Here is a 24,029-nt window from a genome sequence, read left to right on the forward strand (position 1 = left end):
TGAAACCAAATTACGCCACCAGTCAACAGGTGAACGAATCAATAACCGGCCGTCTGAGCCCGTCATACAAGGCAACGGAGGACAGCGCGTGGCGCAGTGAACATTACCGTTTTAGACAAAACATTTGACAGTTATCAATTCAGCTTTACCCAAAGGCTTCATTCGCTTGGCGGCTTGGGTCATGTCTCGACAGCCTCTCGGTACGTTTTTTTTTACCCTGAGAAAAATATCAAAAGCTCGGGCACGCGGGATAACTGTGACTGTTCCAAGTGGATATCGCCATCCCGCGAAGTGATTTTGCGGTTCTCGTAACGTTTCTTGTTTTAGCATTTGTTTAACATTTTTATGTCGATTTGTATTACCAGAACAATACTAAACTGTGGATGGTAAAATTAAGTGAAAAAACGAGAAAACACTTCTGGTACGCTTGTTTTATCATTGTAGTAAACCAAGCAACAAAACGATGTAAAATATAAGAATTGCCAAGGAGCAAGAATGGAACATAATAGAACGCAACAGAACAGACTAATTTTTTTTTCTAGGGCATTTGAAATTCAGTCTTAAGACCATTATAGACTCTTATACTCCCATCTACAACCGAGCCCTTGGTTTAGGTCGGAGATGTTTGACGTAAGAAGTTAAGGGAACAATTCACAGGTTTTTTTTATTGACGTTCACACAAAGCAATTTACAGACGTAAATACAAAATTTACGTATACTACAATACAGTACAAAGTTTTAACTAATCGCATATTCTAAATTACCCTGGGTCCCAGAAGTTTTTTTTTCTTTTTTGCAGGAAAGACACTATTTGTGAGCGGCGAAGCCGCGATCGTGACGAGCGAAAAAACCCTCGGGGTTTTTTTTTTTTTCTTGTGTCGGCGCGTCTCCCCCCCTCAACGATCGCGGCTTCGCCGCTCTTTGTCGCCGCAAAAAAAAAACCCATCTGGCACCCAGGGTAATTCTAAATTGCCACATTAAGTAATAATACAAGGCAACGTTACCTTTTAATGCGAGATGTATCAGACAAAAGAAAATGATAGCAAAACAACTCATGATCAAATTATTATACTTATCAACTTACAATCAATTACTGGAAAGAACTGATTATATTTATTAGTTTTGTTATTTTTGAAGGCTGTTTACAACTCCCAGTGTTCTCTTTGTTTCGATAACCGCGCAAAGCCTTTGGTGACGTCGCCCCTCAGATAGAGCCCAGACTCCCTTGAGCCGAGAGCGCCTAAGGGACTAGACTGATTAAACCTTTCTGCGATAGCTGAATGAGCCTGCCGTTGCTTGGCAACATGACGTATGTACAACTCGCGAGTGTCCGAGCTATCTTCAATTGGCTCGGGAGCACTTGCTCCGTGAATCATGAGGCAACTTATCACACAATATATATTTAAAACATTTCTCAAAAGACTCAATGTTCTACTTCAACTACAAAGTTACGCTGAACAAAGTTGTGTATGCCACGAAGGAACCTAAAACGTTTTGTTCGCTGTACAACCTTTATATAACTTGTATAACTGTTTAAGTTGAAAGCCATACCATTTAATGTTTTACGTGATGCTATAACTAATATCTATGAAATGTTTATATGCCAAATCTATCTACTGTACCTACCTATCTATCTGTCCTTTTTTGCTGCGCGGGCTTGAAACTTGCCTCATCCCCGGAACTTTTCTTGTACGGATAATTTTTGACATTGTTTTCAATCTTTTACAAAGAGCGCAAAAGAAGCGAAATATTTTATCAAAGCAAAGTGTTGCATGGTGGCACAACTGATCTTCGCATTTAATACTTTCAAAATCTATCCTGATTTAAATATCATTCAGTTCGTTTATGATATGCAAAAAAATATCAGTTATTTTCATCACTGCGTTTCCATCTAGCTCTAATTTACAAACAGCGTATTGTTTTTGCTTATTCACTGCTAAAAGAACTCATTAATGTGCCCCGTGTGCCAAGATATAAACTATTTAATAAAGATGTAGCAGAAAGCCTTGATTGATTTTTCACCGTTATCAGCGCCAGAAGTAGCCTCGTTCCCACACGAGTTGCTGGAGTCCATTCCTCCGCTGCTCCCCTCGGTCCCAAACCCAATCCTTGACGTGGCCTCGCCTCCGCCTCCGCAGTTCTTATATCCTATCATACCTATTCGGACTTTTGCAGAGCTGTCTTCAAAGTTAAACCCTTCCTTGGCGGTACTGCATCCATTCTAAATGAGAAAAATTGTAAAGTGCCGAAAATAAAAAAAAGGGTAGATCCAAAGGGATACTTCATTGTTTGCCATGTAACACTGTTTGCAATGTACTTTTTTTTCGTACTTACATGCATAGATGATCCGTTTATTAATGATTTCCATTTTGAGCGCTCAATGTTTAGTTTCACATCGCTATTTCCAGCGGAAAATATCCCAAAGAGCTGATTGTTTATTCGTTTGGGTATCTTGAGCCATTTAGTAGTTCCGTTAACTTTCATTCCAACACATAAGCCTTCCTGGAAAGTAGCAGTGGCAAAGAAGGCAAATTTTGTTTCCTGTAAAGAAGGAAAATTATTTAAAATTTTCAAACAATTTCTATGTTAAACTTAATTTCACGGAATGACCTTAGACAAATGTGGCTCATTTTTAATCAGTTATAATGGTTTTTCAGTTACATTAATTTCACAGTCTTCCCGGATTCTTCCGTTAAGTCTCTTTAACCAGGTGTATAAATGGGTACAGTGTTGTGGGAAATTGTTTCGATTACCTGGAAAAAACCTGTTAGCACCCAATTCGAAGTATTTTATTTATCTTTTAATTCCTAGAACATCTTCTGAACTGAAACTCGAAACAGATTTATTTTAATACCGTATTGCTGAGATCTTTTCCTCCTGCTTCATTGTAGGGGTTTGTGTTTGTCCACAGTTCAGAGGAGTATTTGAACGTCGCCTACAATAAAATCACAGGGATTATTTCAACAAACCAACATGCAGAGAGCTCTATTGATCATGTCACTCCCAAACGAAGAATTGCGCACTTCTTCGGTCATGTGCATGCTTGAGCAACCATTACCGCCAAAGCGTGGTTTAAATATCTTTCATGCGATCAACAAAAAATAAATGAAACAGAGAAAATTTACTCATAAACTCCAAGAAACTAATAATTCGGCAGTACTTTTGTTTCTTATTTCGAATTTGACTGTTTCCCTCACTGTTTTCTATTTAACAACTAGACAACAAGCTCTATGAAGTCAATAGAAACCGAGATCGAGCCGTCTCCCAGTGGCTGATCTATTTAAAAACACAGAATATAAGTATCACTAGAATTCAGTAGTTTATTGAAGATTTTGGTTGATAAAGTCAATAAAAACTAAGCGCGCGCTCCGATTCCACAAGCGCGCGTTGGATATGAGATGGTAGATATTACGCGCCTAGTTAGCTATAACGATCTCATATCCAACAAGCGCGAGTGGAATAATTGCTTTATTAAAGACGCCCAAAGAATTGCAATATTTGAGCTTCCCAGCTGTTTTTGTTGACGCGTATCGGCTACCATATTTGTGGTCCTGATGGTATATGAGCTCATATACCAATGCCTGTTAACCAATCAAAACGCAGAGATTACAATATACCATTGCTAGTTTTAATAACAATCATAAATGCGCACGTTTTCCATATATGGTCAGAATATTATTGTTATCCGTCACCCGTACATAACGGATATCCTGCGATGTAGGTTAGCTACATCAATTAAGATTAGCAACAGGCTCATTGCTAGTTTTAAAAGTTGTTTAACAGTAAAAACTTTCTTGTGCTTTGAATATCACGTACCTTGCTGCCGTTTATTTTCATAGCTAGCGTCCAGCCTCCATCGCCGCACTCCGGCGTGTTTTCCATTTTGCAATAAATCAGGCTTGTTTGGTCATGGGGTTTTATGTAATAAGCACCACTGGCAACATTTCTACGTGAAAAAGAAAAGAAAAATGGACAGCCTACAGCTATAGGACTTGCTAGATAAACAGGACAGGAAAATCTTCAAAGCCCACTCCCTGCAGAATTCTGCGCTGTACAATCTACAATCTAATGCTGAAAAAGAAGGCTACAACCTACTCCTTTTGTCAAAAAGCGTTAAGTCATCACACAAAAATGTATACAGAACGTTATAAAAAAATTTTGGTAAAGACTTTGAAGCAATAAAGACGTTAAATATTTATTATCATTATCAATAAACAGCTACTTTTCATAATATAACTTACTACCTTTCAGTAAAGATTTCTTGGCAAGACTTAGCTGGTTTGCTAGGATCATCTCCTAATTCTGTAAAGAGAGTGAAAGGTAATGGAAAAAAATCAGAAGATTCGTGAAATACGTTCGTATAACGTGAGATCTCGTCCTGCGAAGTGTAGTTCTGAAAAGAACTGTTTTTAGGGACCAACAGTTCGCTATGCGAACTTCTAATACTCCAAGGTTCAAACCATATATTATATTCTAGAAATAAATTGAAAAAAGCTAACAAAAGCTTTTAAAGTGAAAAAACATAGTTAAAACTAATAAAGTGAAATTTCGTTTTCAAATTCAAGGAAAGCTAACAGGGGAAGAACAGTGTTTCAGTGGAAAACAAAAATAAACCGAGCTGATTAGTTACTCTGACCAGAAACAAAAAACAGTAATAGAACTCAAACTTGAGCCAAGTTATAGTACCATTAATCATTTCACGACAAAACTGCTTTTTACAATTATTTTCTCTTGACCAGCCAATTTGTGTTACGTAATACAGAAATAAAAACAAACCATTTTCACGGCAAATTTGCTGCCTAGCTTCACTTTGCAAAGAGTGATTACGGTTAGCTGAGAAGCTCGCTCAGTGCAATTGCAACTGAACTTTTAATTCTTAGAGCAGTTTTCAGTTGAGTGTCGTAAACCAAAACCAAAGTAATTACTCTGCCAACAGGACGCAGACAATCCAGTGAACCACAAAACTCGAAGCAAATACATGTAGCCGGCACGAAGCGCGGGAACGGCGCGAGCGAGCACGAGTTTTGGTTAGTCTGAGGGAGAGTGCGCGAGATTTAAGCCAATCACTAAGTAGCAATGCAAACCAAAGCAAACGCATTAACTTTCGACACTCAAGTGAAAACCGCTCTATTAGGGATTTACATTAAGCTGCCATAAATACCTGGTTCAGGTTTTTCTTCTGGAACCGGCTAAAGTGAATACAGAACAAGAAAAGGATGAGTCACTTATTAGCTTTTACCCATCTACATTTATTATCAAGCCGGATGATTTCAGAAAAAATACAAGTTGAGTTTCTTTTAATAATAATAATAATAATAATAATAATAATAATAATAATAATAATAATAATAATAATAATAAAAGCTTTATTTAAACTGGAAAGAAATCTATCAGCATTTATAAAAAATGCTGGTCTAACAAGATGTCCAGTAATAAAATTAAGATTAAAATTACAATACATATAATTTACCTAAAACTACTTTAAAATATATCAAATGCATTGGTATATATAAAAAAAAAAATAGACTGAGCATTTATGATTCTTAATGTCAATTTCTTTCAGATGTTTAAAGAGTTGTAGTTTAAAAGAAGATAGTTTATTTGTTTTCATTCTATAGGTAGCGAGTTCCAGTCACTTGCCCCAGCATGTTTGAAAGTTCTTCTTCCCGATAAGGTTTTGACTTGGGTACATTACATCAAACTATGTTTCTCTTCCCTTAGCTAGGCTATGATGAGCAGAGGTACGTTCGGACCGATTTATGATCTTTAGACTGCAGAAGCCCATATCTGGCTGTTATTCAGTCAAGACATTGAAACCATCTCTCAGAATTAGCATTCCCGTATGCTGTAAGAGGCAAGCATGTTTTCCTGGGGCATGCGCACAAAGCAAAATTTTCAGATAAATCACACGAAGCTATCCCCTAGCCCTTTCAAATGAAGCTGACCAACCGGCAGTCCAGCTAGAGCATAAAGTAACGTTTTAATCAGTGAAGAAAACCCAATTTGTTCAATCGATATTTTGTAACATAACATCGCTTGGATAAACCGTTCACTTAAAAAGAACCTGGGTTTCCTAATGGCCTTGGCCACCGATTCCAATTCCAATTTCTACTTTCACAATATCAGGGGTAAAAAGAATTGCTATAAAAAAGAATTGCAAGCTGGAAATTAAAAGGAATAATAACCCAGAAAAAATTGTAACTTCATAAATTTTCAACTGAATCCTATTATTTTTTTTCGTCGCTGATTAGTAACATTGTAACTTTAGGAAAAAAATTAAAACTTCACGTGTTCGTGGTCTTTTTTTACATATTAGAATTTTAATAATTTAATTTTAAAACAAAATTCTGTTTTAGTATCCGGTTGAAAGACCACGTTTTTATGGAATACGGAGCTATATTTCATCGAGGAAATCCTAGATTCTGTAAAATATCTATAGTACAGTCATCATATTGTTTCTTTCTCAGTTAACTACCTTTGGGAACTTTTCGCTTCGGGTGCTTTTAAGTTTGTTTCCACGACAACCAATAGAATGTCTTTATTGCTGTTGAATAAATATTTCAAAATTCTTCATAAAATCTTCCTTAAAATCCAAATATTTGCTCTTTTTTTCCTTAGCCGTTGGCTCTGTAAACATAATCATACTATTCACACGCACCAATTGCTAGGTTCTACTCGAAAATTTGACACATTAAAAACGTGTTTTATTAAATTGACCATGCGTACTGTTTTGGTAAATTGCATAATTTGAAGCTGGTAGCAAAATAAAATGAAGGCTTCTGAAATATTGGATACTTAAGCTAGTTCAAACAATACATTCATAAGTGCTGCTTGCTATTCAACGATTGAAAGTCCTGCCTCTGTCGGAAATAACATTATGTTACAAATGATTCTCGTATTGCCCATATCATAACACAAATTACAAATTTATCAATTAAAGGTTACCGCGAAATTAAATTTGTTGTTGTTTTATCTTTTGCCTTTTGGGTCGAAGGAAATTAAAAGAATTGAACTCTTTGTATTAATATTCTCGTCTTCCAATTGTCGCGTAGTTATTCGAGGAGGAAAATTAATTTTTAACACAATAAATGAGCAAAATTTTTGAGTGGCGGAATACGTACGTCGTGGACTCTCAGAGAACTTGGTTGATTTAATTTGTCATAAATGTATTAAAGGACATAAAGAAAATTCGGGCATGTTTCAGACAGAGAACTATGAGAAAGCATATATTTTTGTTGGCTTGGAATTGAAGGGGATAAATACGAAAATTGTTAAAAATAACTGAAAATGAAAGGCAAATTTTCCTCAAACCCGTTAAGGGAAAAAGGTTCTCACTTCGATATATTCTTAAGAGATTGGCACTACATGAGCGCTTTAATGTTCTCTTTGTGTGTTTTTTTTTTCTCCTCAAATAATACAAATACAAGAACATTGCAAAATATTTTCCCTTAATAATATGTTTTATTTTATATCCTTTTTTCTCGATTTTTAGCCGCTTTTATTTCGTCTCACGCGCTTTGGATAATACGCATTACCCGATTTAAGCTTGGCTAAAAACATTTAATGGGTGATTTTGTGTATAATGACAATACATATACCAACGTCGTTAAATTATTTATGGTCAGTGCAGCATTTGACAGTTTTAGGTAAATTATCATAAACTTCGCCGAAATTCAAGCTATCATAAACTTTGAAATTTAGTGAATTCTTGGGCGAGTATTTAAAATGCTGTTTCTTTCATCGCAATTTTAAAGTAATGAGCTGATTTTTTTTTGGCGATCGGAATATAATTAACTTGAAATATTGTAAGTTTGAATTTTCCAGGTCACTCGCGTATTTCGGCTTCCTTTAATTACGACTAAGTTATATACTAAAGCTCACATGCCGCCATAATTCAGTTGCGTACCAAATGTTCGACTGCACAACCCGATTTGCGTTAAAAGTTATTTTGGCAGAAGCCTCATAAACGTAACTAAACTGTGATATAAAGTAAAAAGTTTCCAATCAATAACTTAGATTACACTTACCCTTATCTGGTGGAATATCCAGCCTCTTGAAAATATCACCGACTTGCTGTCGCATTGTTTCTTTATACCACTGGAGTTTATCTCGCAAGTCTTGTTTTCTTTAAAGAAGTTGTACGAGATACATCTTGGCTCGTCGTGGCAAGCGTAAAGGCAAGACATCCAATCCACGTTGAAAATCGTTCTTTCTGCATTACCAGGGAAGTAGCCATCTTCCTGCGTTGTTGAGGCGCCGAGCGAAATTTTGTACAAAAACAAGATAAAAATTGCCGCTAAAAGCATATTAACCACTTTTAGTCCGGTAATATTTAAAGGCGAGACATCACTGCCGCGAAATGTTTTCTTGATGTCAAAATATCTTAAAAGAATTAATCGCTATGAGAAGCAACTTAGAGCTATTTTTTTTCTGCGTGACAATTTCAGTTTCTCATCTTTTTATGATGACCAATAAACTTTACGTGTCTATTGTTCAGCATACGGGCTGTTTTCTTTTGTGAATTAAGCCGAAAGCCTTGAAAAGGAACGCGGGTAGTTAAATGACAAATTAGAATTGGAAATTGGGAATTTCCGACAACTCAGCACTGACGTAACAAAAGAGCGCTTTACGCACTTTACATGAATCAATAAAATTAGCTGTTCCATTTTGTTTTGGCAGTTCGCGTCATAATGTGAATGATACTCAATTTAATATAACAAACGTGAGAGGAAAACATGGGTAAAATTGCGAGTAGTGTAAATAGTGTCACCCTAAAACACGTTTTGGCCAATTTATGTGAAGAAACGGCGCCCATTTGTTTAATAAAGGCCTACATGGGGCAGGAAAAAATTGATTAAAGTCTTATTAGGGTAATTTACTTCTTTAAAAAAGAAAAATATTTCGACGTCAGTAATAAAAATTGGTGTTTTAGCTTAAAAAAATATTTAGCTCGGCTCACTATATTTCTTATTAATAAGTGTTAAATATTTCGCTCGCAGGATGAGTGAAAAAATGATATCTAATGCGTTCACAGGAGATTTCTTAAAAGAAACATGCAGGCACTCTTAAAACAAAGCATATCACATCATTGTTGGAATATTAAAGCACTTTAGACGTTTCATGACGGCTTTTGATAATGACTTTAAAAGTCACTTTTAAAGGCAACGAGATCGGTACAAAAAGCTATGCCTCTTCGCATTTTCTACTTGTTCGGTTTGTCATGAAGCCGTTTTTATGTAACCGTCCCGTGGCGTTAAATCTCCTTATATAACTATTGTTTCAACATCCTCTTTCACCGAAATGAGAAACAACAACAACAATTTTACTGACAAAAGGTGCATATTTATGCATCATGTATAGAATGATTGTAAAATGAATGCTCGCAGATGTTTTTGTGTGCCAATTTTAAGCCATTGCAATTAAAGAAGCAGGAAAAACATCGGAGTTTTATGACTGATATCCCCTTCCGTCTACATTTTCCGTCTTTACTTAAGAAGGAATATTTTGAGATACAGAACTATTCTTATCCTGAGAAAACTTTCTTATGTTGGTCGTTTATTGGCTAAACTGCAAATAATTCTTGGATTCCCATAACGACCGTCTTTGAGTGATAAGTCCATCAGTTAACTTGTCTTATTTTCATCGTGATTTCTCAAATTTCAGGCATAGAAACTTTTTTCGGCTTTCTTTGCTAGTCAAGCACAGTCAAAGAAGTGATTTCCGGCGGTTTCTTTTCTATCAAAGAAATTCTGAACACTCTCCAAACTTTCACACGGTCAAGTTTTTTGCACTAATTGATAGGTGTTAAGATGCAATCGCTTCATTTAAATGTGTTTTACCGCCTTGTAAGTTATTTATTATTTAAAGCTCCTCTTTCTCGGCGGCGTAGAAGGAACCAGAATGAGACGGGATGACAAATAGAGTGAGTTTCAATTGAGTCACAGAAAACCAAAACCAAAGTAATCACTCTAGTCAATAGGCCTTATCACGGTTTTCGACGCCATTTTGACGAGTAGGCGAAGCGGGTAGACCAAGGCTTTTTTCAACTGCTATCTTATGGCAGCAAGTTGTCTTCACCCCACACGAACAGTATTCTGTGGGGTAAGGCCGCACAACTCTGAACATCACTGAAACCCATAATGGGAAATGTACAAAGTCGTGGGAGGGGGACATGGGGGGTTGCTGAACACCGTATAACCGCAAAAAAAGTCGACAAATATCGCAATACAGCCAAACAAATTCTTAATATACCGCAATTTCATAGTAAGCCTCTATAGCTGGCAGATTTGTTGACGTAAAATTAACAGAATTAAAAAGAAAGCGAAAACCAAAGAGATAAGATAAACTGTCAGGGGAAAAACACCCTCGTGCGAACAACTTTAAAGCCATTCCAGAAAACCCTGATAAAATTAACGATAAGAAAGGGGAAGGCGATAAACAAAACATATACGCCACGGATTTGGTCAGATAACTGGAGCAAATTCTGGCCCCTACTCGTCTAAAATTCCGGCCATTTTAATCTTCCCCTAAAATTAATGACGTTCATCCTTTCAAACTTTTAAGAAAAGGTTGCATAACAAGTCAAAAAAGGATAAAATATATAGTTTTTTTTTCATTCAGCAGAACGTGCTGTCTCATCCCGTGAGTTAAATTGTGAAGTGCATTGAGCTTTGGGAAACACACTAAAAAAAAAACCAAAACAATAAAAAAAAAAAAAAAACAAAATAGAACAAGGTGAAGGAAATAGTCCTCATCAGATATTCAAGTCAATCGTTATTTCTTACTCCAATCATCTTTCTTTTTGTGACGTTTCTTTTTCGGTTTCGGTCGCCATGGTTTCGGCTGAGCTGCTCGTTCGCGCGCAAGTTCAAGTCTTTGTACTCGGTCCCGTTGTTTCTTTAATTCACTTTTGTGAAGTTTGCACATCGACCTGCCAAATAGAAAACCAACAAGAACTATTTTTAATCGCAATGGTGTCAATTGATACAACACACATGCACTGGACATTATTACTTATTTATGAGCACCAAAGAACATGCAGAAGCAAGTTTAAATGCAAGTGCACTTTGAAGAGCCAAGAGCTCTGCCCAGTTGTATTTTTGATGATGCAACGAGTTCTAGCTGTTAAAGTTTAAAATTTTTCTACATAGCGTTGATATAACTAACTTTCCGACTTTTGGAAGTCGTAACTAATATTTTAAGAGAAGGTATTTTTAAGAAAAATGTTGTATTTTCAATTGAAACTTAAAAGAATGAAGTTTCACCAAATAATAGAACTATTCTTTTTAGTGTCATACGTGCGCATTCAAAAATTTGCTAAGGAAATTGTAAATTCGTAAACTTTTAGTAATGATCTCGTCAACAACCTTGAAACCTTTCGTATCACAGTAAGCTTAATCTCTTACCTCCTCATCTCCATAATGTAGTGAATAGTAAGGTAAAAAGCGATGGACAAATAATTAATCAACCAGGAATTGATCATTACATCAAACGTGTCTTGCCATGACCAGTTTGTCATCTTGATCTGGAATCGTGTCCAGATACCTAAAACTGTTAATAAACAAATTCACATTGTACAAGCCAAAGGTTGAAATTGTGCGAACCTGTCCGGCCCGAATGTCGCGGACACCGAGACATTGGCGACGAGGCCACATGCCCCGGGAGTGGGGGCCCCCGGGGGGGGGGAGGGGGGACCGCCCGCCGAGGGCGGCCCGGGGGAGGGAGGGAGCCGCGACCGGGGGGGAACCGACCGGGGAACCGCCCGAGAGAGGGGAGTCCCGGGTGTCCCAGGGTGGGGGGAGGGAGACAACACATGGACGGAAGCGCGCCAAGGGCCGGATCGCCCGGAGAAGCGCATGATCATGAGCGGCGCAAAAGCACCCAATCATCACCACTACCTTATTGCACGAAAAATATATATTTAATTTCGAGACGCTCTTTGGCCAAAAAGGTTCAAAAATACCAAACTTTCCATTACATGCCTGCAGTCTGATAAAGGCACTTACAAGCAAGGAGAAATTTTGGAAACAATTTGCAGAAACATTGTTCCCGTGAATGTTGTGCGGGCGACCACCTGTTATTTGAACGTTTAAACCTAAAAGATCTTGGGAGAATTTGTCGATTGATATAGAAATTCATTACAGAACTCTACACCATGCATTCATTTGCACATCGATTGTAATTTAGAGAAAAAACGAAAGCTATATCGGAATAGTACGCTCAATGATTGCCCGATGATATTTTAAAGCAATTTTAAAAGGTTGTTTGGCCGACATGCGCGTACTTGTTATTCGATCAATCTACCAATCTTTTACAAACTTAAATATACACAATAAAATTTAAACGAGCTTACGTTTCGGGTACGCCCATCCTTCTGTCCCGATGTCAGTCACTTCATCCTGGGGACCGGAGCAATCTCTGTGGTTTGTCTTAAAAAATAACACTACTCGCAGACAAAACAGTTTCTGTAGCAGTGTCAACTGGAGCACGCGCCTAACGTTCACACCGGTTGATTTAAATGGGTTGACGAAATCAAACAGTACACGCGTCAATTTACGTTCTTAACGCGCTCGTGCGCGAATTTCAGTAAAGCTCAACTGTATGCAAGTGGAGAGATGTTTCTGGTGTGTGTAGTTTGATTCGGAGAAGTTTCAGTCCAAATTCTGTGTTGCGGTTATTAATCAAAGAAGTAAGAAATAAATGTTTGCATGGTACTGTAGACCTGCAGACCAACTGCAGTTCCCTTTTTAAGCGCGTGCATGTGCTGCTTCCGCACAGCGCGTTTGTGGGGCTTTAAAATTATTACGCCAAACAGGCAAACAGCCATACTGAGCAACAAGACCGATCCTCACAAAAGTAATCTTCTACAGCTGATTAAGTCAATATGACTTCAACCGACTAGTTTTACTGCCTTCTGACATTCAAAGCCCTAATAGTAGCAGATGTTTAACATTAAACTTAGACTTCCTTTCGAAAGTTGCGATGTTTTTCAAGAATAAAAATCTGCGATTAAAGACTACTGCGTTTTAAAACAGTAAAAGCTATAAAAAAACGACGAGCTCAAAGTACGAGTTCAATGAAAAGTTAAAAATACCGCTATACTTTATACGACGCTTACATTTATCTTCGTTGTGCAAGCTTATATGTATATTTTTCTTGCGTTAGCATTGCACATCTGAACCAGGCCTAACGCTTTGCGAATAAACGAAACTTTGCGTCTTCTTTTAATTATAAATCTTACCTTCCTTGTTGGCATTTGCCGAAACAGACAAGGTTCCTAACGCAGTCACAGTTAAAAACACTAAAATTAATAACACTGTCATGTTTCGTAGGTGTCTTTTTCTTCCGTGTGCACAACACGGTTAAACCATGGATAGTAAAAGGATTTTTGGTTAAACTCGTTTCACTTCGCCGTACGAACGGAACTGAAAAGTACTGACGTCATAAAGGCCGCAACACTTGATTTTTTTTACAACGCGCTCATCTGCGTGAGCACCAGTTTGAACTGATTAACGTGCGGTCTGACTGACGCATCTTTGTCTCCACCCACCCTGCCAGCAGAGCCCTTTCTTTTCCGCTGATATACTTGACAATTCTCAGCCGCGGGGAAGTTAAAAGAGGCTCTGCTCGCAGGGCGGTCCTCATCTCGTTAACATTTCTTAACATATCTTAAAATGCCTGGCCAAACGCACACAACATTTCAACCCAACACTGCGAGATTTCAAGGAGCTGACCAAACGTACGTAACATTTCAACGTAACAAAGCGCAACATCGTTGTGCACAAGTGTTGCACACATTTGGCCGCACCGTTACAGTATGTTGTAACATGTTAACTGGAGTCATCGATAATATACTGAACAAACGTGTGCGCATTTTGAGACACAAAGGATACAAGCAGATGAAAGTTCTCCGTCTATGGAAACGGTATGTTTTCGCCATAGCTCTCCCTCTCTTATTGGTGTAGCGGTACCATATCAATAACCGCTCCTGGAATGCGACTTCAGTTCAAATATTGCGACCCAAAATTCCCTTTTGATCTGTGCTCGGTGCATAAGACTCGCAGCGAAGTGTTGCCGAATAAAATGTTGCGCAAAAAATCGTCCCCGGTACCTTGTTACACGGTGAACGATTTTTCGCGCAACATTGTTACGCGAAAAATCGTTGTTGCAAGTTGTCCCGTGTAACACCACCATTAGCATTCGCTTTGACGAACGCTGCTGTCCGCATTCTTTTCCAAGACGCCAGAAGAAAAAATCTCCCGCTCCGCCAGCGACACACTGGTGTCAATACATCCAAAGATGTTTTTTGAACGCTGCATCATTAGTAGATGGGACCCTCTTCTAACTATGAACACCAGTGACGTTTAAAGTTATGACATCCCACCACACAAAAATGAAGTTTCCTATCGGCCATATTAAATATATGTATTTTTTCAAAATCGCCAAAATTGATAATACACGGATGGGAGAACTGTAAAGGCACTACTAATCAAAATTAAAAATGGACGGCGAAAAGTCTAAATTTGGGTAGAGATTCTGCCAAACCATGGTTGCTAAGGAAACGTCATGTCCTGTATCCATTTAAAATCACCACAAGGTTTTCCGCCCTCCCTCCAGTTCAATTGATCAGAAGTTGTTTTCTAATGAAGGAAAAATAACCTAACATCCTTTATATAAAGGAAAGGTCATTAGAGTGGCGAATTGCAAGAAAAGCGACTAATGCGACTACTGAAAAGCGTTTTATTTTAATATAACTAAATCAATACGCTCAATTAGAAAGCGAAGAAGTTGACATTTTAAAAATCAAAATCTGTACCAATCTATTTGCGATTGGAATTACAATTTATAACTAAGATTTTCCTCTACAAACTGGCAAAATATATTAAAATAGTAATTCCTAGCAAACTATGAACACTTTATAATATCTTTGACAGCCGACGTCTATTCCTTTACAATTATGCTTGCGTCGCAAACTTGAAAACGGTTAAACATGCAAGGTTCTTGACAGTACTTTGCATAGGCGTACGGGCACCTTCGGTCCTGGGGGGGCGGAGACCTTTTTGCCCGAAAAAATGGCATGGGTTGAAAGCCGAAAAAAGTGGCATATAAAAAAAAATAAAACATGCATTAAAATAGTTATATACAAACTTCGCCTTCTTGCTTTGAGTTCTTCAATTAATTTCGTGGCGTCGTCCGAAGGTGTCAATACATTGAATCCTTTTTCGGAAGTATTTTGTTTATTCATTTTAGTTCAGCAAAAATTAAATTAATTTTGGGGAGCCAATTTACATTGTTCCCCCCACCCCCCCCCCCCCCCCCCCCCATTTGAAAGTAATAGAAAAGCGTGTAAAACATTCAGGGATGAATGGGATTTAAAACATTTCGTTGAAAGTTTTAAGCTAGCCCTGAGAACTAAACATCTGAGTCGAAAGCATTAGCTTCATTACATTTAAAACAGCTTTGTTTCAAGGTCTTGCACTAAATCCACCGTGCGCAAACACTCAAGCTATGGAAAAGCTGATTGCATTTGAATCAAACTGAGGGCTCACGCAGAATTTGCGAGAAAAATCGAACATGATTATAGCCATTTGCGAGAAGAAACGAAATTTGGACTTTTGAACCACAAAGGTCGGTATATATTTCCAGTGCTTTTCCTGCTGATGTAATTCGTTTTGAACGTAATGTTGACTAAACTTTTCGGCTTATTTTCTATTTTTTCTCTAGGCTTATTGCCCGAATTCCAAGCATTTTGCCCGAAAAATTTTGGCACTGGGGGGGCTGCAGCCCCCCTCGCCCCCCCCGCCTCGTACGCCTATGGTACTTTGATGAAAACGTTCAGTTTGTTATATAGAACCCACAATATTACTCCTTTTAATAATTGTTACTAGTATATTCCCGCGGTCACTATATTCTCTATAGGGCATCTTGTAATACATTATTCGCCTTTTTATGTAACATAATATATACTGTTTTGTACAGAGTAAAGCTTCTGGTCCAAAGCGCCTTTCAGGTTGCAAAGGCTCTAGGCGGAACAGAACATCCGGAATAAGTCGTAAGAGTAATATCATCTCTTCTGATGTAAAACATTAAACTCTAGCTAATATCCGCGGTCGTAGGCAGCGATTAGGTTCTTTGATAGTCAAAACGATTATCACTATATGATAAGTTCCAACGGCAAAGTCCCAAAAATGTGACAAAAACTATAATTATAGCTTTTAGAGTTACTCTCCACGTTGCACACTTCAGTACAGCACTCCTTTTTTCTTCGATTTTCTGTAATGAATAAGAAACGTCTGGAGATATCTAAATGAAGCGCAGAAGAACACTCTGGTAATGGCAAACGAATATTAAGTTAGAACGAAGCCCTGTGAATCGTTGTGTGTTTCAGCTGTAAGTAGAATAATCGTTCAATTTCTCAAACATTCGAAATGTCTTCCACACTACATCAATGAACAGCACTTGCACTGGGGAGAGGACAGTCCACCTTTCTTTCCCTTCTTTCGTTCCTTTTCAAGCTCACTTTTGTCTTCTTCTTCGGGCGTCAACAACACCAGCACGGGTAATGTTTCGTCGGCACCTTCGTTCGGCTTTTCATCCGAATCAGCAACTCCAACTACAGCCTCGCCCGAAGCGTCAGAAATAAGCTTCTCCTCATCTGGAACGTCTTCATAAGGTTCTGTCCCAGACGGAACATCGCTCGGCATTTGTGGTGTCTTTGTAGGTGTTGAGTCCTTCTTTCGGGAGTTCTCTGCAAAGGAAAACTGCTCTTGAGACTCGAGAATTCCACGATCCTCCGATGCAGCTAAAGGCGCCGAACCATCGTTCTCTTTCTCTGGTAGTACTTCGGGTGCTGAAAGCCTCTTCCTAAGTACATGACGTAAGAGTTGTTCATCGTCATCCCTGCCGTGTTGAAGTTTGGTGAAGGATGTTGACGTGAACGTTTCTTTTGTCGTTGTCGTTTCTGGAACAGAACTCGTTGATTCGGTAGTTACTTCCACTGTTTTCTTTTCGTAAATTGTCTTTACCACATTGGTGTCCAATTCTTGCGTAGCTTGATCCTCGCCTGTTTTTTGATTAATGGTGATTGTGGTTGTGAAGACCTCAGTGCGTTGAATTTCCTGTTGCGTCTCCTGTTCTTTTTGTACAGGTCCTCGAACTTTATCATCAAGAATTTCTGTTTCACGGACCTGATTTTTTTCTTCGTCCATTTCTTTAGCTGTGACCTCTGGCTTTTGATCCTCTGTTTCGACTGTCTGTAGTAGCTCATGATGAAATTCAGGAGTGTTTCTCTCTACAGCAGGGGCAACAGTTTCTTGTACAGAGTCTTCGACTGCCATCTTTTTCTCTACTTCAGGTATTTCTAGTATATCTACTAGCAATGATTCTTCCTTGTCGGCGGATTCGTTTTCATCGCTCTCCTTCGGCTGCTCGCTGTGTAAAGCGAAAGACACAGGTTTCTTTTCAACTACATCCGTGACGACTTCATGGACTATCTCTCCTTTGTCTTGTGGGACAGAATTAGCATCTTCAACTGGAGCTGCCTTTTCTACCGTCGATGCCGTCTCTTCCGTATCAAACACCGGTTCTATGTTTAGTGAAACTGGTCTCTTCTCAACTACCACAGGCACGCCTTCTTCAATCGGCTCTTTGTCTTTGCCTTCGTTTTCTTCGGTATTTTGTGTCGCTGGCGTATCAATTATGGATTTAATATTGACGAGCAAGGACTCTACCGTAGCATCGCTGTCTTTCTTCGTTTCTTCTACGGGTTCGTCTTCAGGACCTCCTTCATCAAACAGCACCTTCGTCTGAAGTGAAGCTGGTTTCTTCTCTACCACCACAAGTTCGGTTTCCGTGACAAGTTCCTTCAAATCTGTTACCTGCTCATCATGAACCTCCTTCTCAGGCGCTTCGTCGGGAACATCGTCTACGTGCAGGGACACGGCAGGTGTCTTTTCTACAACAACTGGAGGAGCTTCTTTTATCGGTTCTCTTTCTTCGCGGTCTTCCTTGGGATCGAACACAGCTTCCATGTGCAGTGATACAGGTCGCTTTTCTACCACAAGAGGGGATTCTTCTTCTATGGTTTCCCCCTTTTCAGTCTCCGTGTCCTGTGGGGCTTTAGAGGCGACTGGCTCGTATTCAACTTCCACGGTGTTGTAGTCAATGTTTTTATCCTCTGCAGTTTCTTCCAGCATGGGATGGTAATGGGATAACTTAGGCTCTGATTGCACAGCTACGGTGGAAGCTTCTTTTATTGGTTCCCGAACTTCATTACTTCCTTCTTCATGGAACACGTGCTCCATATGAAGTGATACAGGTCTCTTTTCTACAATCTCGTGAGGAGCCTCTTCAATTGGCTCTTTATCGTCTTCCTTGTGGTCAACAACTGCTTCCATGTGAAGTGATAAAGGCCGCTTTTCTACAACAAGAGGAGATTCTTCTTCTATAGTCTCCTTTGTTCCAGTATCTGTTTCCTCTTCTTTAGGTTTCGTAGCAGCTGGTTCATATTCAACTTCCACAGAATCAGTGTCCTCGACATTTTCATCCTCTACAGCGTCTTCCAACATGGGATGGTAATCACAAGATCTAGGCTCCGATTCAACTGCAACGGCTGAAGCTTCTTCTATTGGTTCTGGAACTTCAGCGTCTCCTTCTTCATTGAATACGTGCTCCATATGAAGTGATACAGGCCTCTTTTCTACAATCTCGTGAGGAGGCTCTTCTATTTGCTCTCTATCAACCACTGCCTCCATGTGAAGTGAGACAGACCGCTTTTCTACAACAAGAGGGGATTCTTCTTCTATAGTCTCCTTTGTTCCAGTCTCTGATTCCTCTTCTTTAGGTTTCAAGGCAGCTGGTTCATATTCAACTTCCACAGAAACAGTGTCCTTGACATTTTCATCCTCTACAGCTTCTTCCAAGATGGGATGATAATCACAAGATCTAGGCTCCGATTCTACTGCAACAGCTGAAGCTTCTTCTATTGATTCCCGAACTTCAGCGTCACCTTCTTCATTGAATACGTGCTCCATATGAAGTGATACGGGCCTCTTTTCTACAATCTCGTGGGGAGGCTCTTCTATTTGCTCTTTATCAACCACTGCCTCCATGTGAAGTGAGACAGGCCGCTTTTCTACAACAAGAGGGGATTCTTCTTCTATAGTCTCCTTTGTTCCAGTCTCTGATTCCTCTTCTTTAGGATTCAAGGCAGCTGGTTCATATTCAACTTTCACAGAATCAGTGTCCTCGACATTTTCATCCTCTGCAGCTTCTTCCAACATGGGGTGGTAATCGCAAGATCTAGGCTCCGATTCAACTGCTACAGCGGAAGCTTCTTCTATTGGTTCCCGAACTTCATTACTTCCTTCTTCATTGAACACTTGCTCTATATGAAGTGACACAGGCCTCTTTTCAACAATCTCGTGAGGGGCCTCTTCAATTGGCTCTCTATCGTCTTCCTTGTGGTCGACCACTGCTTCCATGTGAAGTGATACAGGCCGCTTTTCTACAACAAGAGGGGATTCTTCTTCTATAGTCTCCCTTGTTCCAGTCTCTGTTTCCTCTTCTTTAAGTTTTGTAGCAGCTGGCTCATATTCAACTACCACAGAGTCGTCATCAACGTTTTTATCGACGCTTTCATCCTCTACGGCTTCTTCTAACATGGGGTGGTAATCGCAAGATCTAGGCTCATGTTCTACAGCAACAGAAGAAGCTTCTTCTATTGGTTCCCGAACTTCAGCGTCTCCTTCTTCATTGAACACTTGCTCCATATGAAGTGACACAGGCCTCTTTTCTACTAACTCGTGAGTGGCCTCTTCTATTGGCCCTATATCGTCTTCCTGGTGGCCAACCACTGCCTCCATGTGAAGTGATACAGGCCGCTTTTCAACAACGAGAGGGGATTCTTCCTCTATAGTCTCCCTTGTTTCAGCCTCTGTTTCCTCTTCTGCAGGTTTCGTAGCAGCTGGCTCATATTCGACTTCCACAGAGTCGCCATCAACGTTTTTATCGACATTTTTATCCTCTTCCGTTTCTTCTAACATAGGGTGGTAATCACGTAATCTAGGCTCCGACTCTACAGCAACGGCGAAAGCTTCTTCTATTGGCTCCTGCAATTTAGAGCCCTCGTCAGTGGGTTCAGCCTCTTCTGATAAGGGTGCTTCACCTGGGATTTCTTCCTTCTCATTTCCGTCTGCAACACCAGGGTCAAATATCGGTTCCATATGTAAGGACACGCGTTTCTTTTCCACTGCTATGAGTTCTGATTCTTCAACCTGCTCATCGTCTGCAGGAACGGCTGGATGGTCTGGGGCGGTCATGGGAAGCAGGACCGGAATTTTTTCCATTTCTTCGGCCAAATTGTCTTTCATGGACTGTTTACTCTTTGAAGAAACGCCGTTGACAATTATGGCCGGATTGTGGAGCGATACCGTTTTCTTTACAACCACAACTGGCGACTCTTCTTGCAGCTTATCTGTAACTGTGACTCTCAGAATGCTTGTCTGTTGTTGTAACGTCTCAGTTTGGCCAGTGCTAACTTGGCCATTTGCATACACAGACATGTGATCTGCTTCTTCTTCCATTATCGTTTTTTGGCTTCTTGTGTTCTTTTATTCTGTCAGGGTAAACGAATTTAACAAAAATTAGAGTGAAAATAGAGCGGCTGTTCCAATTATCGGGGAACGTGATAATGTAGGTATATATGTTCGGTATAAAATGGGAGTGACAGGCGCGGAACACGACCTCTCTATTACTTCTCTATTTCGTTCCTAGGGTCTTTCTTCCGCTTGTTCCTTGGATGGAGTCAAGCGACAGAAGGTGGGAAAAAGAGCGAGGTTGGCGTCTGCTGAGCTCGATATTGGGCAGCCAATCAAGGTCTCTATCACGAATTGACAGTGGATTACGGCGAGTTTCTATTGAAATTGCGGGCTGAATCGGAGCAAACGCCAGTCGCGCCGGGGTTTTTCTAAGTAATCAGGCGCCAACTAACTTAAAAATTAGCATCCCGGAAAAAGCACTTTGAAACAACAAAAATAAACACCTTAACTTACGTTCGACATAAACAGCTTCGAAACAGAGGGCTTGGGAGCAATATCAAGCCCAATCCTATCTTTGGTGGTGATAAACCCTTCCTTAAAGGACTTGGAAATATTTTCATCTGCAGAGAAGTTATCGGGTATTATCGGGGTAAAATGAGAACTGGAATTTGGGCAATATTTCATTGGGAAAATGAAATTTGGGTCATTGGGAAAATGGGATTTATACCCCTCCCCCCCAGGACCTGAAGGGGGGGAACCCTTTCTCAAGGTACTTAGGAGTATATGATGAAGATTTGGGAAATTTTAGCCATAACAATCCTGCGTTGCGCAAAAAGAAAAGCAAGTGACGGGTCCAATAACTAATGTATTATGTCTGTTTAATCTACATGCATCCGGTACTAAATTGCCTGGATAAACAAACATGAATAACTTAAGTGCACAGAGCAGCAGTGTCTCAGGTTTCTCAAGCTTAATTCTGTGCCAACCGTCGACCAATGAAATTTCTCGACTGACGAAACGTTTTTTAATTGATGCAAATTGTACCACTGATGAAAAACCTCGACTGATGGATCAAAATTTCTTTGAATACTAAAGCGTGATCTCCGCAGGCCTAAATTTTTGCGACTGGTGGCCCGCTGTTTGAAATATCCATCGTCAATTTTCGGAAGGTGGATTTGCATCTCGCTAGCTAACCTGCGATCAGGCGTTTTTTTCCCTTGCAAAAATGAGAGAGGGGAGTGGTAAGTAGGGAGGGAGGGCATGATCTCAGGTTACTCGCCAGCTGGAATTACATCTGAGCTTATTTATCATAAATCCTTAAGAAGTAGTCTCGACAACTTGCGTCTGGTATGGCTTTCCCGTATACTTTGGGCTTGAATTCACGGCTACATCTTTTCCAAAGTTCTAATATAAAGTGATTAGAAATGACGCGATCCCAAGGTCAACCAGCATTGAAATGGATTTTATAATATAAAAGTAAATAAATATATATTTTGGGGGTAAATATAAAATGTTTATGGTTTCCTTTTGTTCTGTACGCCACGGGAGATAGAAATGTCCGCTCTACGGTGTATAGACATTAGAGGGGCCTGAAGGGGTAAAAGGGGTAGAACTGGGATTTGGGCAAATTTCTACTGGGAAAATGGAATTTGGATCACTGGGACTGAGCATCAAAAACAAAAAACAATGGAACTGGGACTGGGATTTCGGAAATTTGGGAAAACAATAGGCTGGGAAATAGGATTTGGGTAAAATTTGGGCTGTGAAAATGGGATTTATACCCCCTTTAGGCTTCAGGACCCTCACATTGGCCACGCCTTTTCCATTTTATGTTTGTACCCACGTGTTTTAGCACAATCTGAAATAGTTAATCCATTTTCTTACAATTGTTTATAATACCGTGACGGAAATCACAATGACCCGATCAATATAACAGGAGAGCGAGGTAGCGTAAAATCTGATTGCGATATTAAGTGTTTACTCGAAAGCCCGGCTGATCCGTTGGCTTAGAGATAATTAAAGAAACAAGCTTAATTAACAGGGTGAAAATTGTACTGGTTGCATAATGTTTTGACTTGCCTTCGATTGACAGATCCGGTATCCAGACATTCACTGGCTCATGAAATCAACATCACGAAATCGCTGAAAGGTTAATTTAATTTCAGAAATCAACATAAACAAACAGAACTGGTCCGTCGATCCGAATGACCGAAAATTATAATGTAAAGAAATGTTGTTCTGGAAAAAGAAATGACATTACTGCATGAATTTTAAAATGAGCTAAGTATATTAAACCACTTTGAATGTTAAGAATCTCGAGAAGCTTAGAAATGCGGCGGACGTTTATTTGCCCCCCGGAAACAAGTAGCATAATTTCACAGCGAAAAGGTCAGTGAATTTTACGAATGATTTGTTTTTAAAATAAAATAATTTTTCAATATGCATCTTAGTGATCTTACAGATATTTAGAAGCCTTACTTTCTATCGTGTATTATTTACCTTTGCAACGATTCGATCTCGTCTAGAACCCTATGGAACACATGTCATACGTGATGCATTTTCATAATGGTATTTTCAGATGTTTTTAATAAAATTTCAGCCTTTTAATGAACCTCTAGCAATAAAATTTGTCGAATAAATTGTCATAAAGAGCCGAGACTACACAACAGATCAGAAGAAAATTTGAAGGGGTTCCTTCAGACCAGCGATCGTTCGAGAACAATACATTGAATCCTCCCGAAAAAAGAAAACATCTTTGTGTAAAGAAATACGGTATGCCTTGCATTCATGGCGTACATCTGTTCTTGTCAAAAGATAACAACATACCGGTAACTTCCTGCTCCTAGCTTCTACATGTAACAAGCACTGTAACTCGAACAAAGCTAAGGGAGTGTTTTTATTTGACCGTCAAACGCACCCGCGGTAGTTGGTAATCGGAGCTTTAATACCAGACAACATGTTCTCGGAAACATTCACTTACTCAGAGACATAAACATGGAGGGCACACAAAGAAGATTTATAAAAAAAGCCCGATGTATATCTGTTCTTTCATAAATACATCTAATGTTATTGACTCGATCGAATTTTCGTGGCACTCACCTTTGAATGTCTCAGCTAAGAGTCTGCGATCCGGGTTGAAATAAACAAACTGGTATTCGCAGTGAGAGGCTCGCCTCAAAACTGAAATATGATGATGTTTTTTTGATGCCCAAAAAAGATAATGATATGGTCGATTGAGTTGTTCGAATTTCAGTATCCCGTAGAACTCAGTTGTCTTTTAAAATGGCATCCTCATTTTGCCGGCGCGATTTTTTTGCTCAACAGGGTAGACAGATATAGTTTCCGCCAGAAGTCAATTCTCGACATATTTTTCAAATGCCATATCAATATTTGCAATATTCATTTCACGTCTCTAACAAGATTATGATCGCCCGCGCGGGTAAAATGTTTGCGCGTTCTCGCGTGACTAATCAAATCTTGCGTGGAACGCAA

The 24,029-nt window shown here is 39.4% G+C and overlaps 2 protein-coding genes and 1 long non-coding RNA gene across 4 annotated transcripts; all 3 read right to left on the bottom strand.

Moving 5' to 3' along the window:
* Window positions 1–918: 918 nt before the first annotated feature.
* On the bottom strand, window positions 919–8,875 carry LOC144644539 (uncharacterized). Its single transcript, XM_078504050.1, has 7 exons — window positions 8,028–8,875; window positions 5,162–5,189; window positions 4,245–4,302; window positions 3,817–3,946; window positions 2,855–2,935; window positions 2,335–2,541; window positions 919–2,221 (listed from the first exon to the last, which is right to left on the bottom strand). The coding sequence occupies exons 1-7, from the start codon at window positions 8,304–8,306 to the stop codon at window positions 1,979–1,981; spliced, it is 1,026 nt and encodes a 341-aa protein (XP_078360176.1). The 5' UTR covers window positions 8,307–8,875; the 3' UTR covers window positions 919–1,978.
* A 1,885-nt stretch (window positions 8,876–10,760) lies between these two features.
* Window positions 10,761–11,578, bottom strand: LOC144644540 (uncharacterized). Its single transcript, XR_013569131.1, has 2 exons — window positions 11,406–11,578; window positions 10,761–10,930 (listed from the first exon to the last, which is right to left on the bottom strand). It is a non-coding gene; the product is annotated as an uncharacterized LOC144644540 (long non-coding RNA).
* Window positions 11,579–14,725: 3,147 nt separating this feature from the next.
* On the bottom strand, window positions 14,726–23,923 carry LOC144644541 (uncharacterized). Of its 2 annotated transcripts, XM_078504052.1 has the most exons (4): window positions 23,637–23,923; window positions 22,617–22,679; window positions 15,810–20,614; window positions 14,726–14,999 (listed from the first exon to the last, which is right to left on the bottom strand). In XM_078504052.1, the coding sequence occupies exon 3, from the start codon at window positions 20,580–20,582 to the stop codon at window positions 16,440–16,442; it is 4,143 nt and encodes a 1,380-aa protein (XP_078360178.1). In that variant the 5' UTR covers window positions 20,583–20,614; window positions 22,617–22,679; window positions 23,637–23,923; the 3' UTR covers window positions 14,726–14,999; window positions 15,810–16,439. The 2 variants fall into 2 exon arrangements, with proteins under 2 accessions (XP_078360178.1, XP_078360177.1); XM_078504051.1 differs by lacking the exon at window positions 22,617–22,679 and having other exon boundaries at window positions 23,637–23,922.
* Window positions 23,924–24,029: the final 106 nt, after the last annotated feature.

The sequence above is a fragment of the Oculina patagonica genome, chromosome 2, assembly GCF_052425735.1.
Source record: "Oculina patagonica isolate OP01 chromosome 2, crgOcupat, whole genome shotgun sequence".
NCBI classification, from domain to species: Eukaryota; Metazoa; Cnidaria; class Anthozoa; order Scleractinia; family Oculinidae; genus Oculina; species Oculina patagonica.

What these genes read in the sequence shown, in the direction of transcription:
- LOC144644541 (XM_078504052.1), bottom strand. Translation starts at nt 20,582, where the DNA reads ATGGAAGAAGAAGCAGATCACATGTCTGTGTATGCAAATGGCCAAGTT.
- LOC144644539 (XM_078504050.1), bottom strand. Translation starts at nt 8,306, where the DNA reads ATGCTTTTAGCGGCAATTTTTATCTTGTTTTTGTACAAAATTTCGCTC. An exon ending in TGAAAATAAACGGCAGCAAG is followed by an intron (nt 2,936 to 3,816) that starts GTACGTGATATT and finishes ATTTTATTGTAG; the next exon opens with GCGACGTTCAAATACTCCTC. An exon ending in TAAACGGATCATCTATGCAT is followed by an intron (nt 2,222 to 2,334) that starts GTAAGTACGAAA and finishes TTTCTCATTTAG; the next exon opens with AATGGATGCAGTACCGCCAA.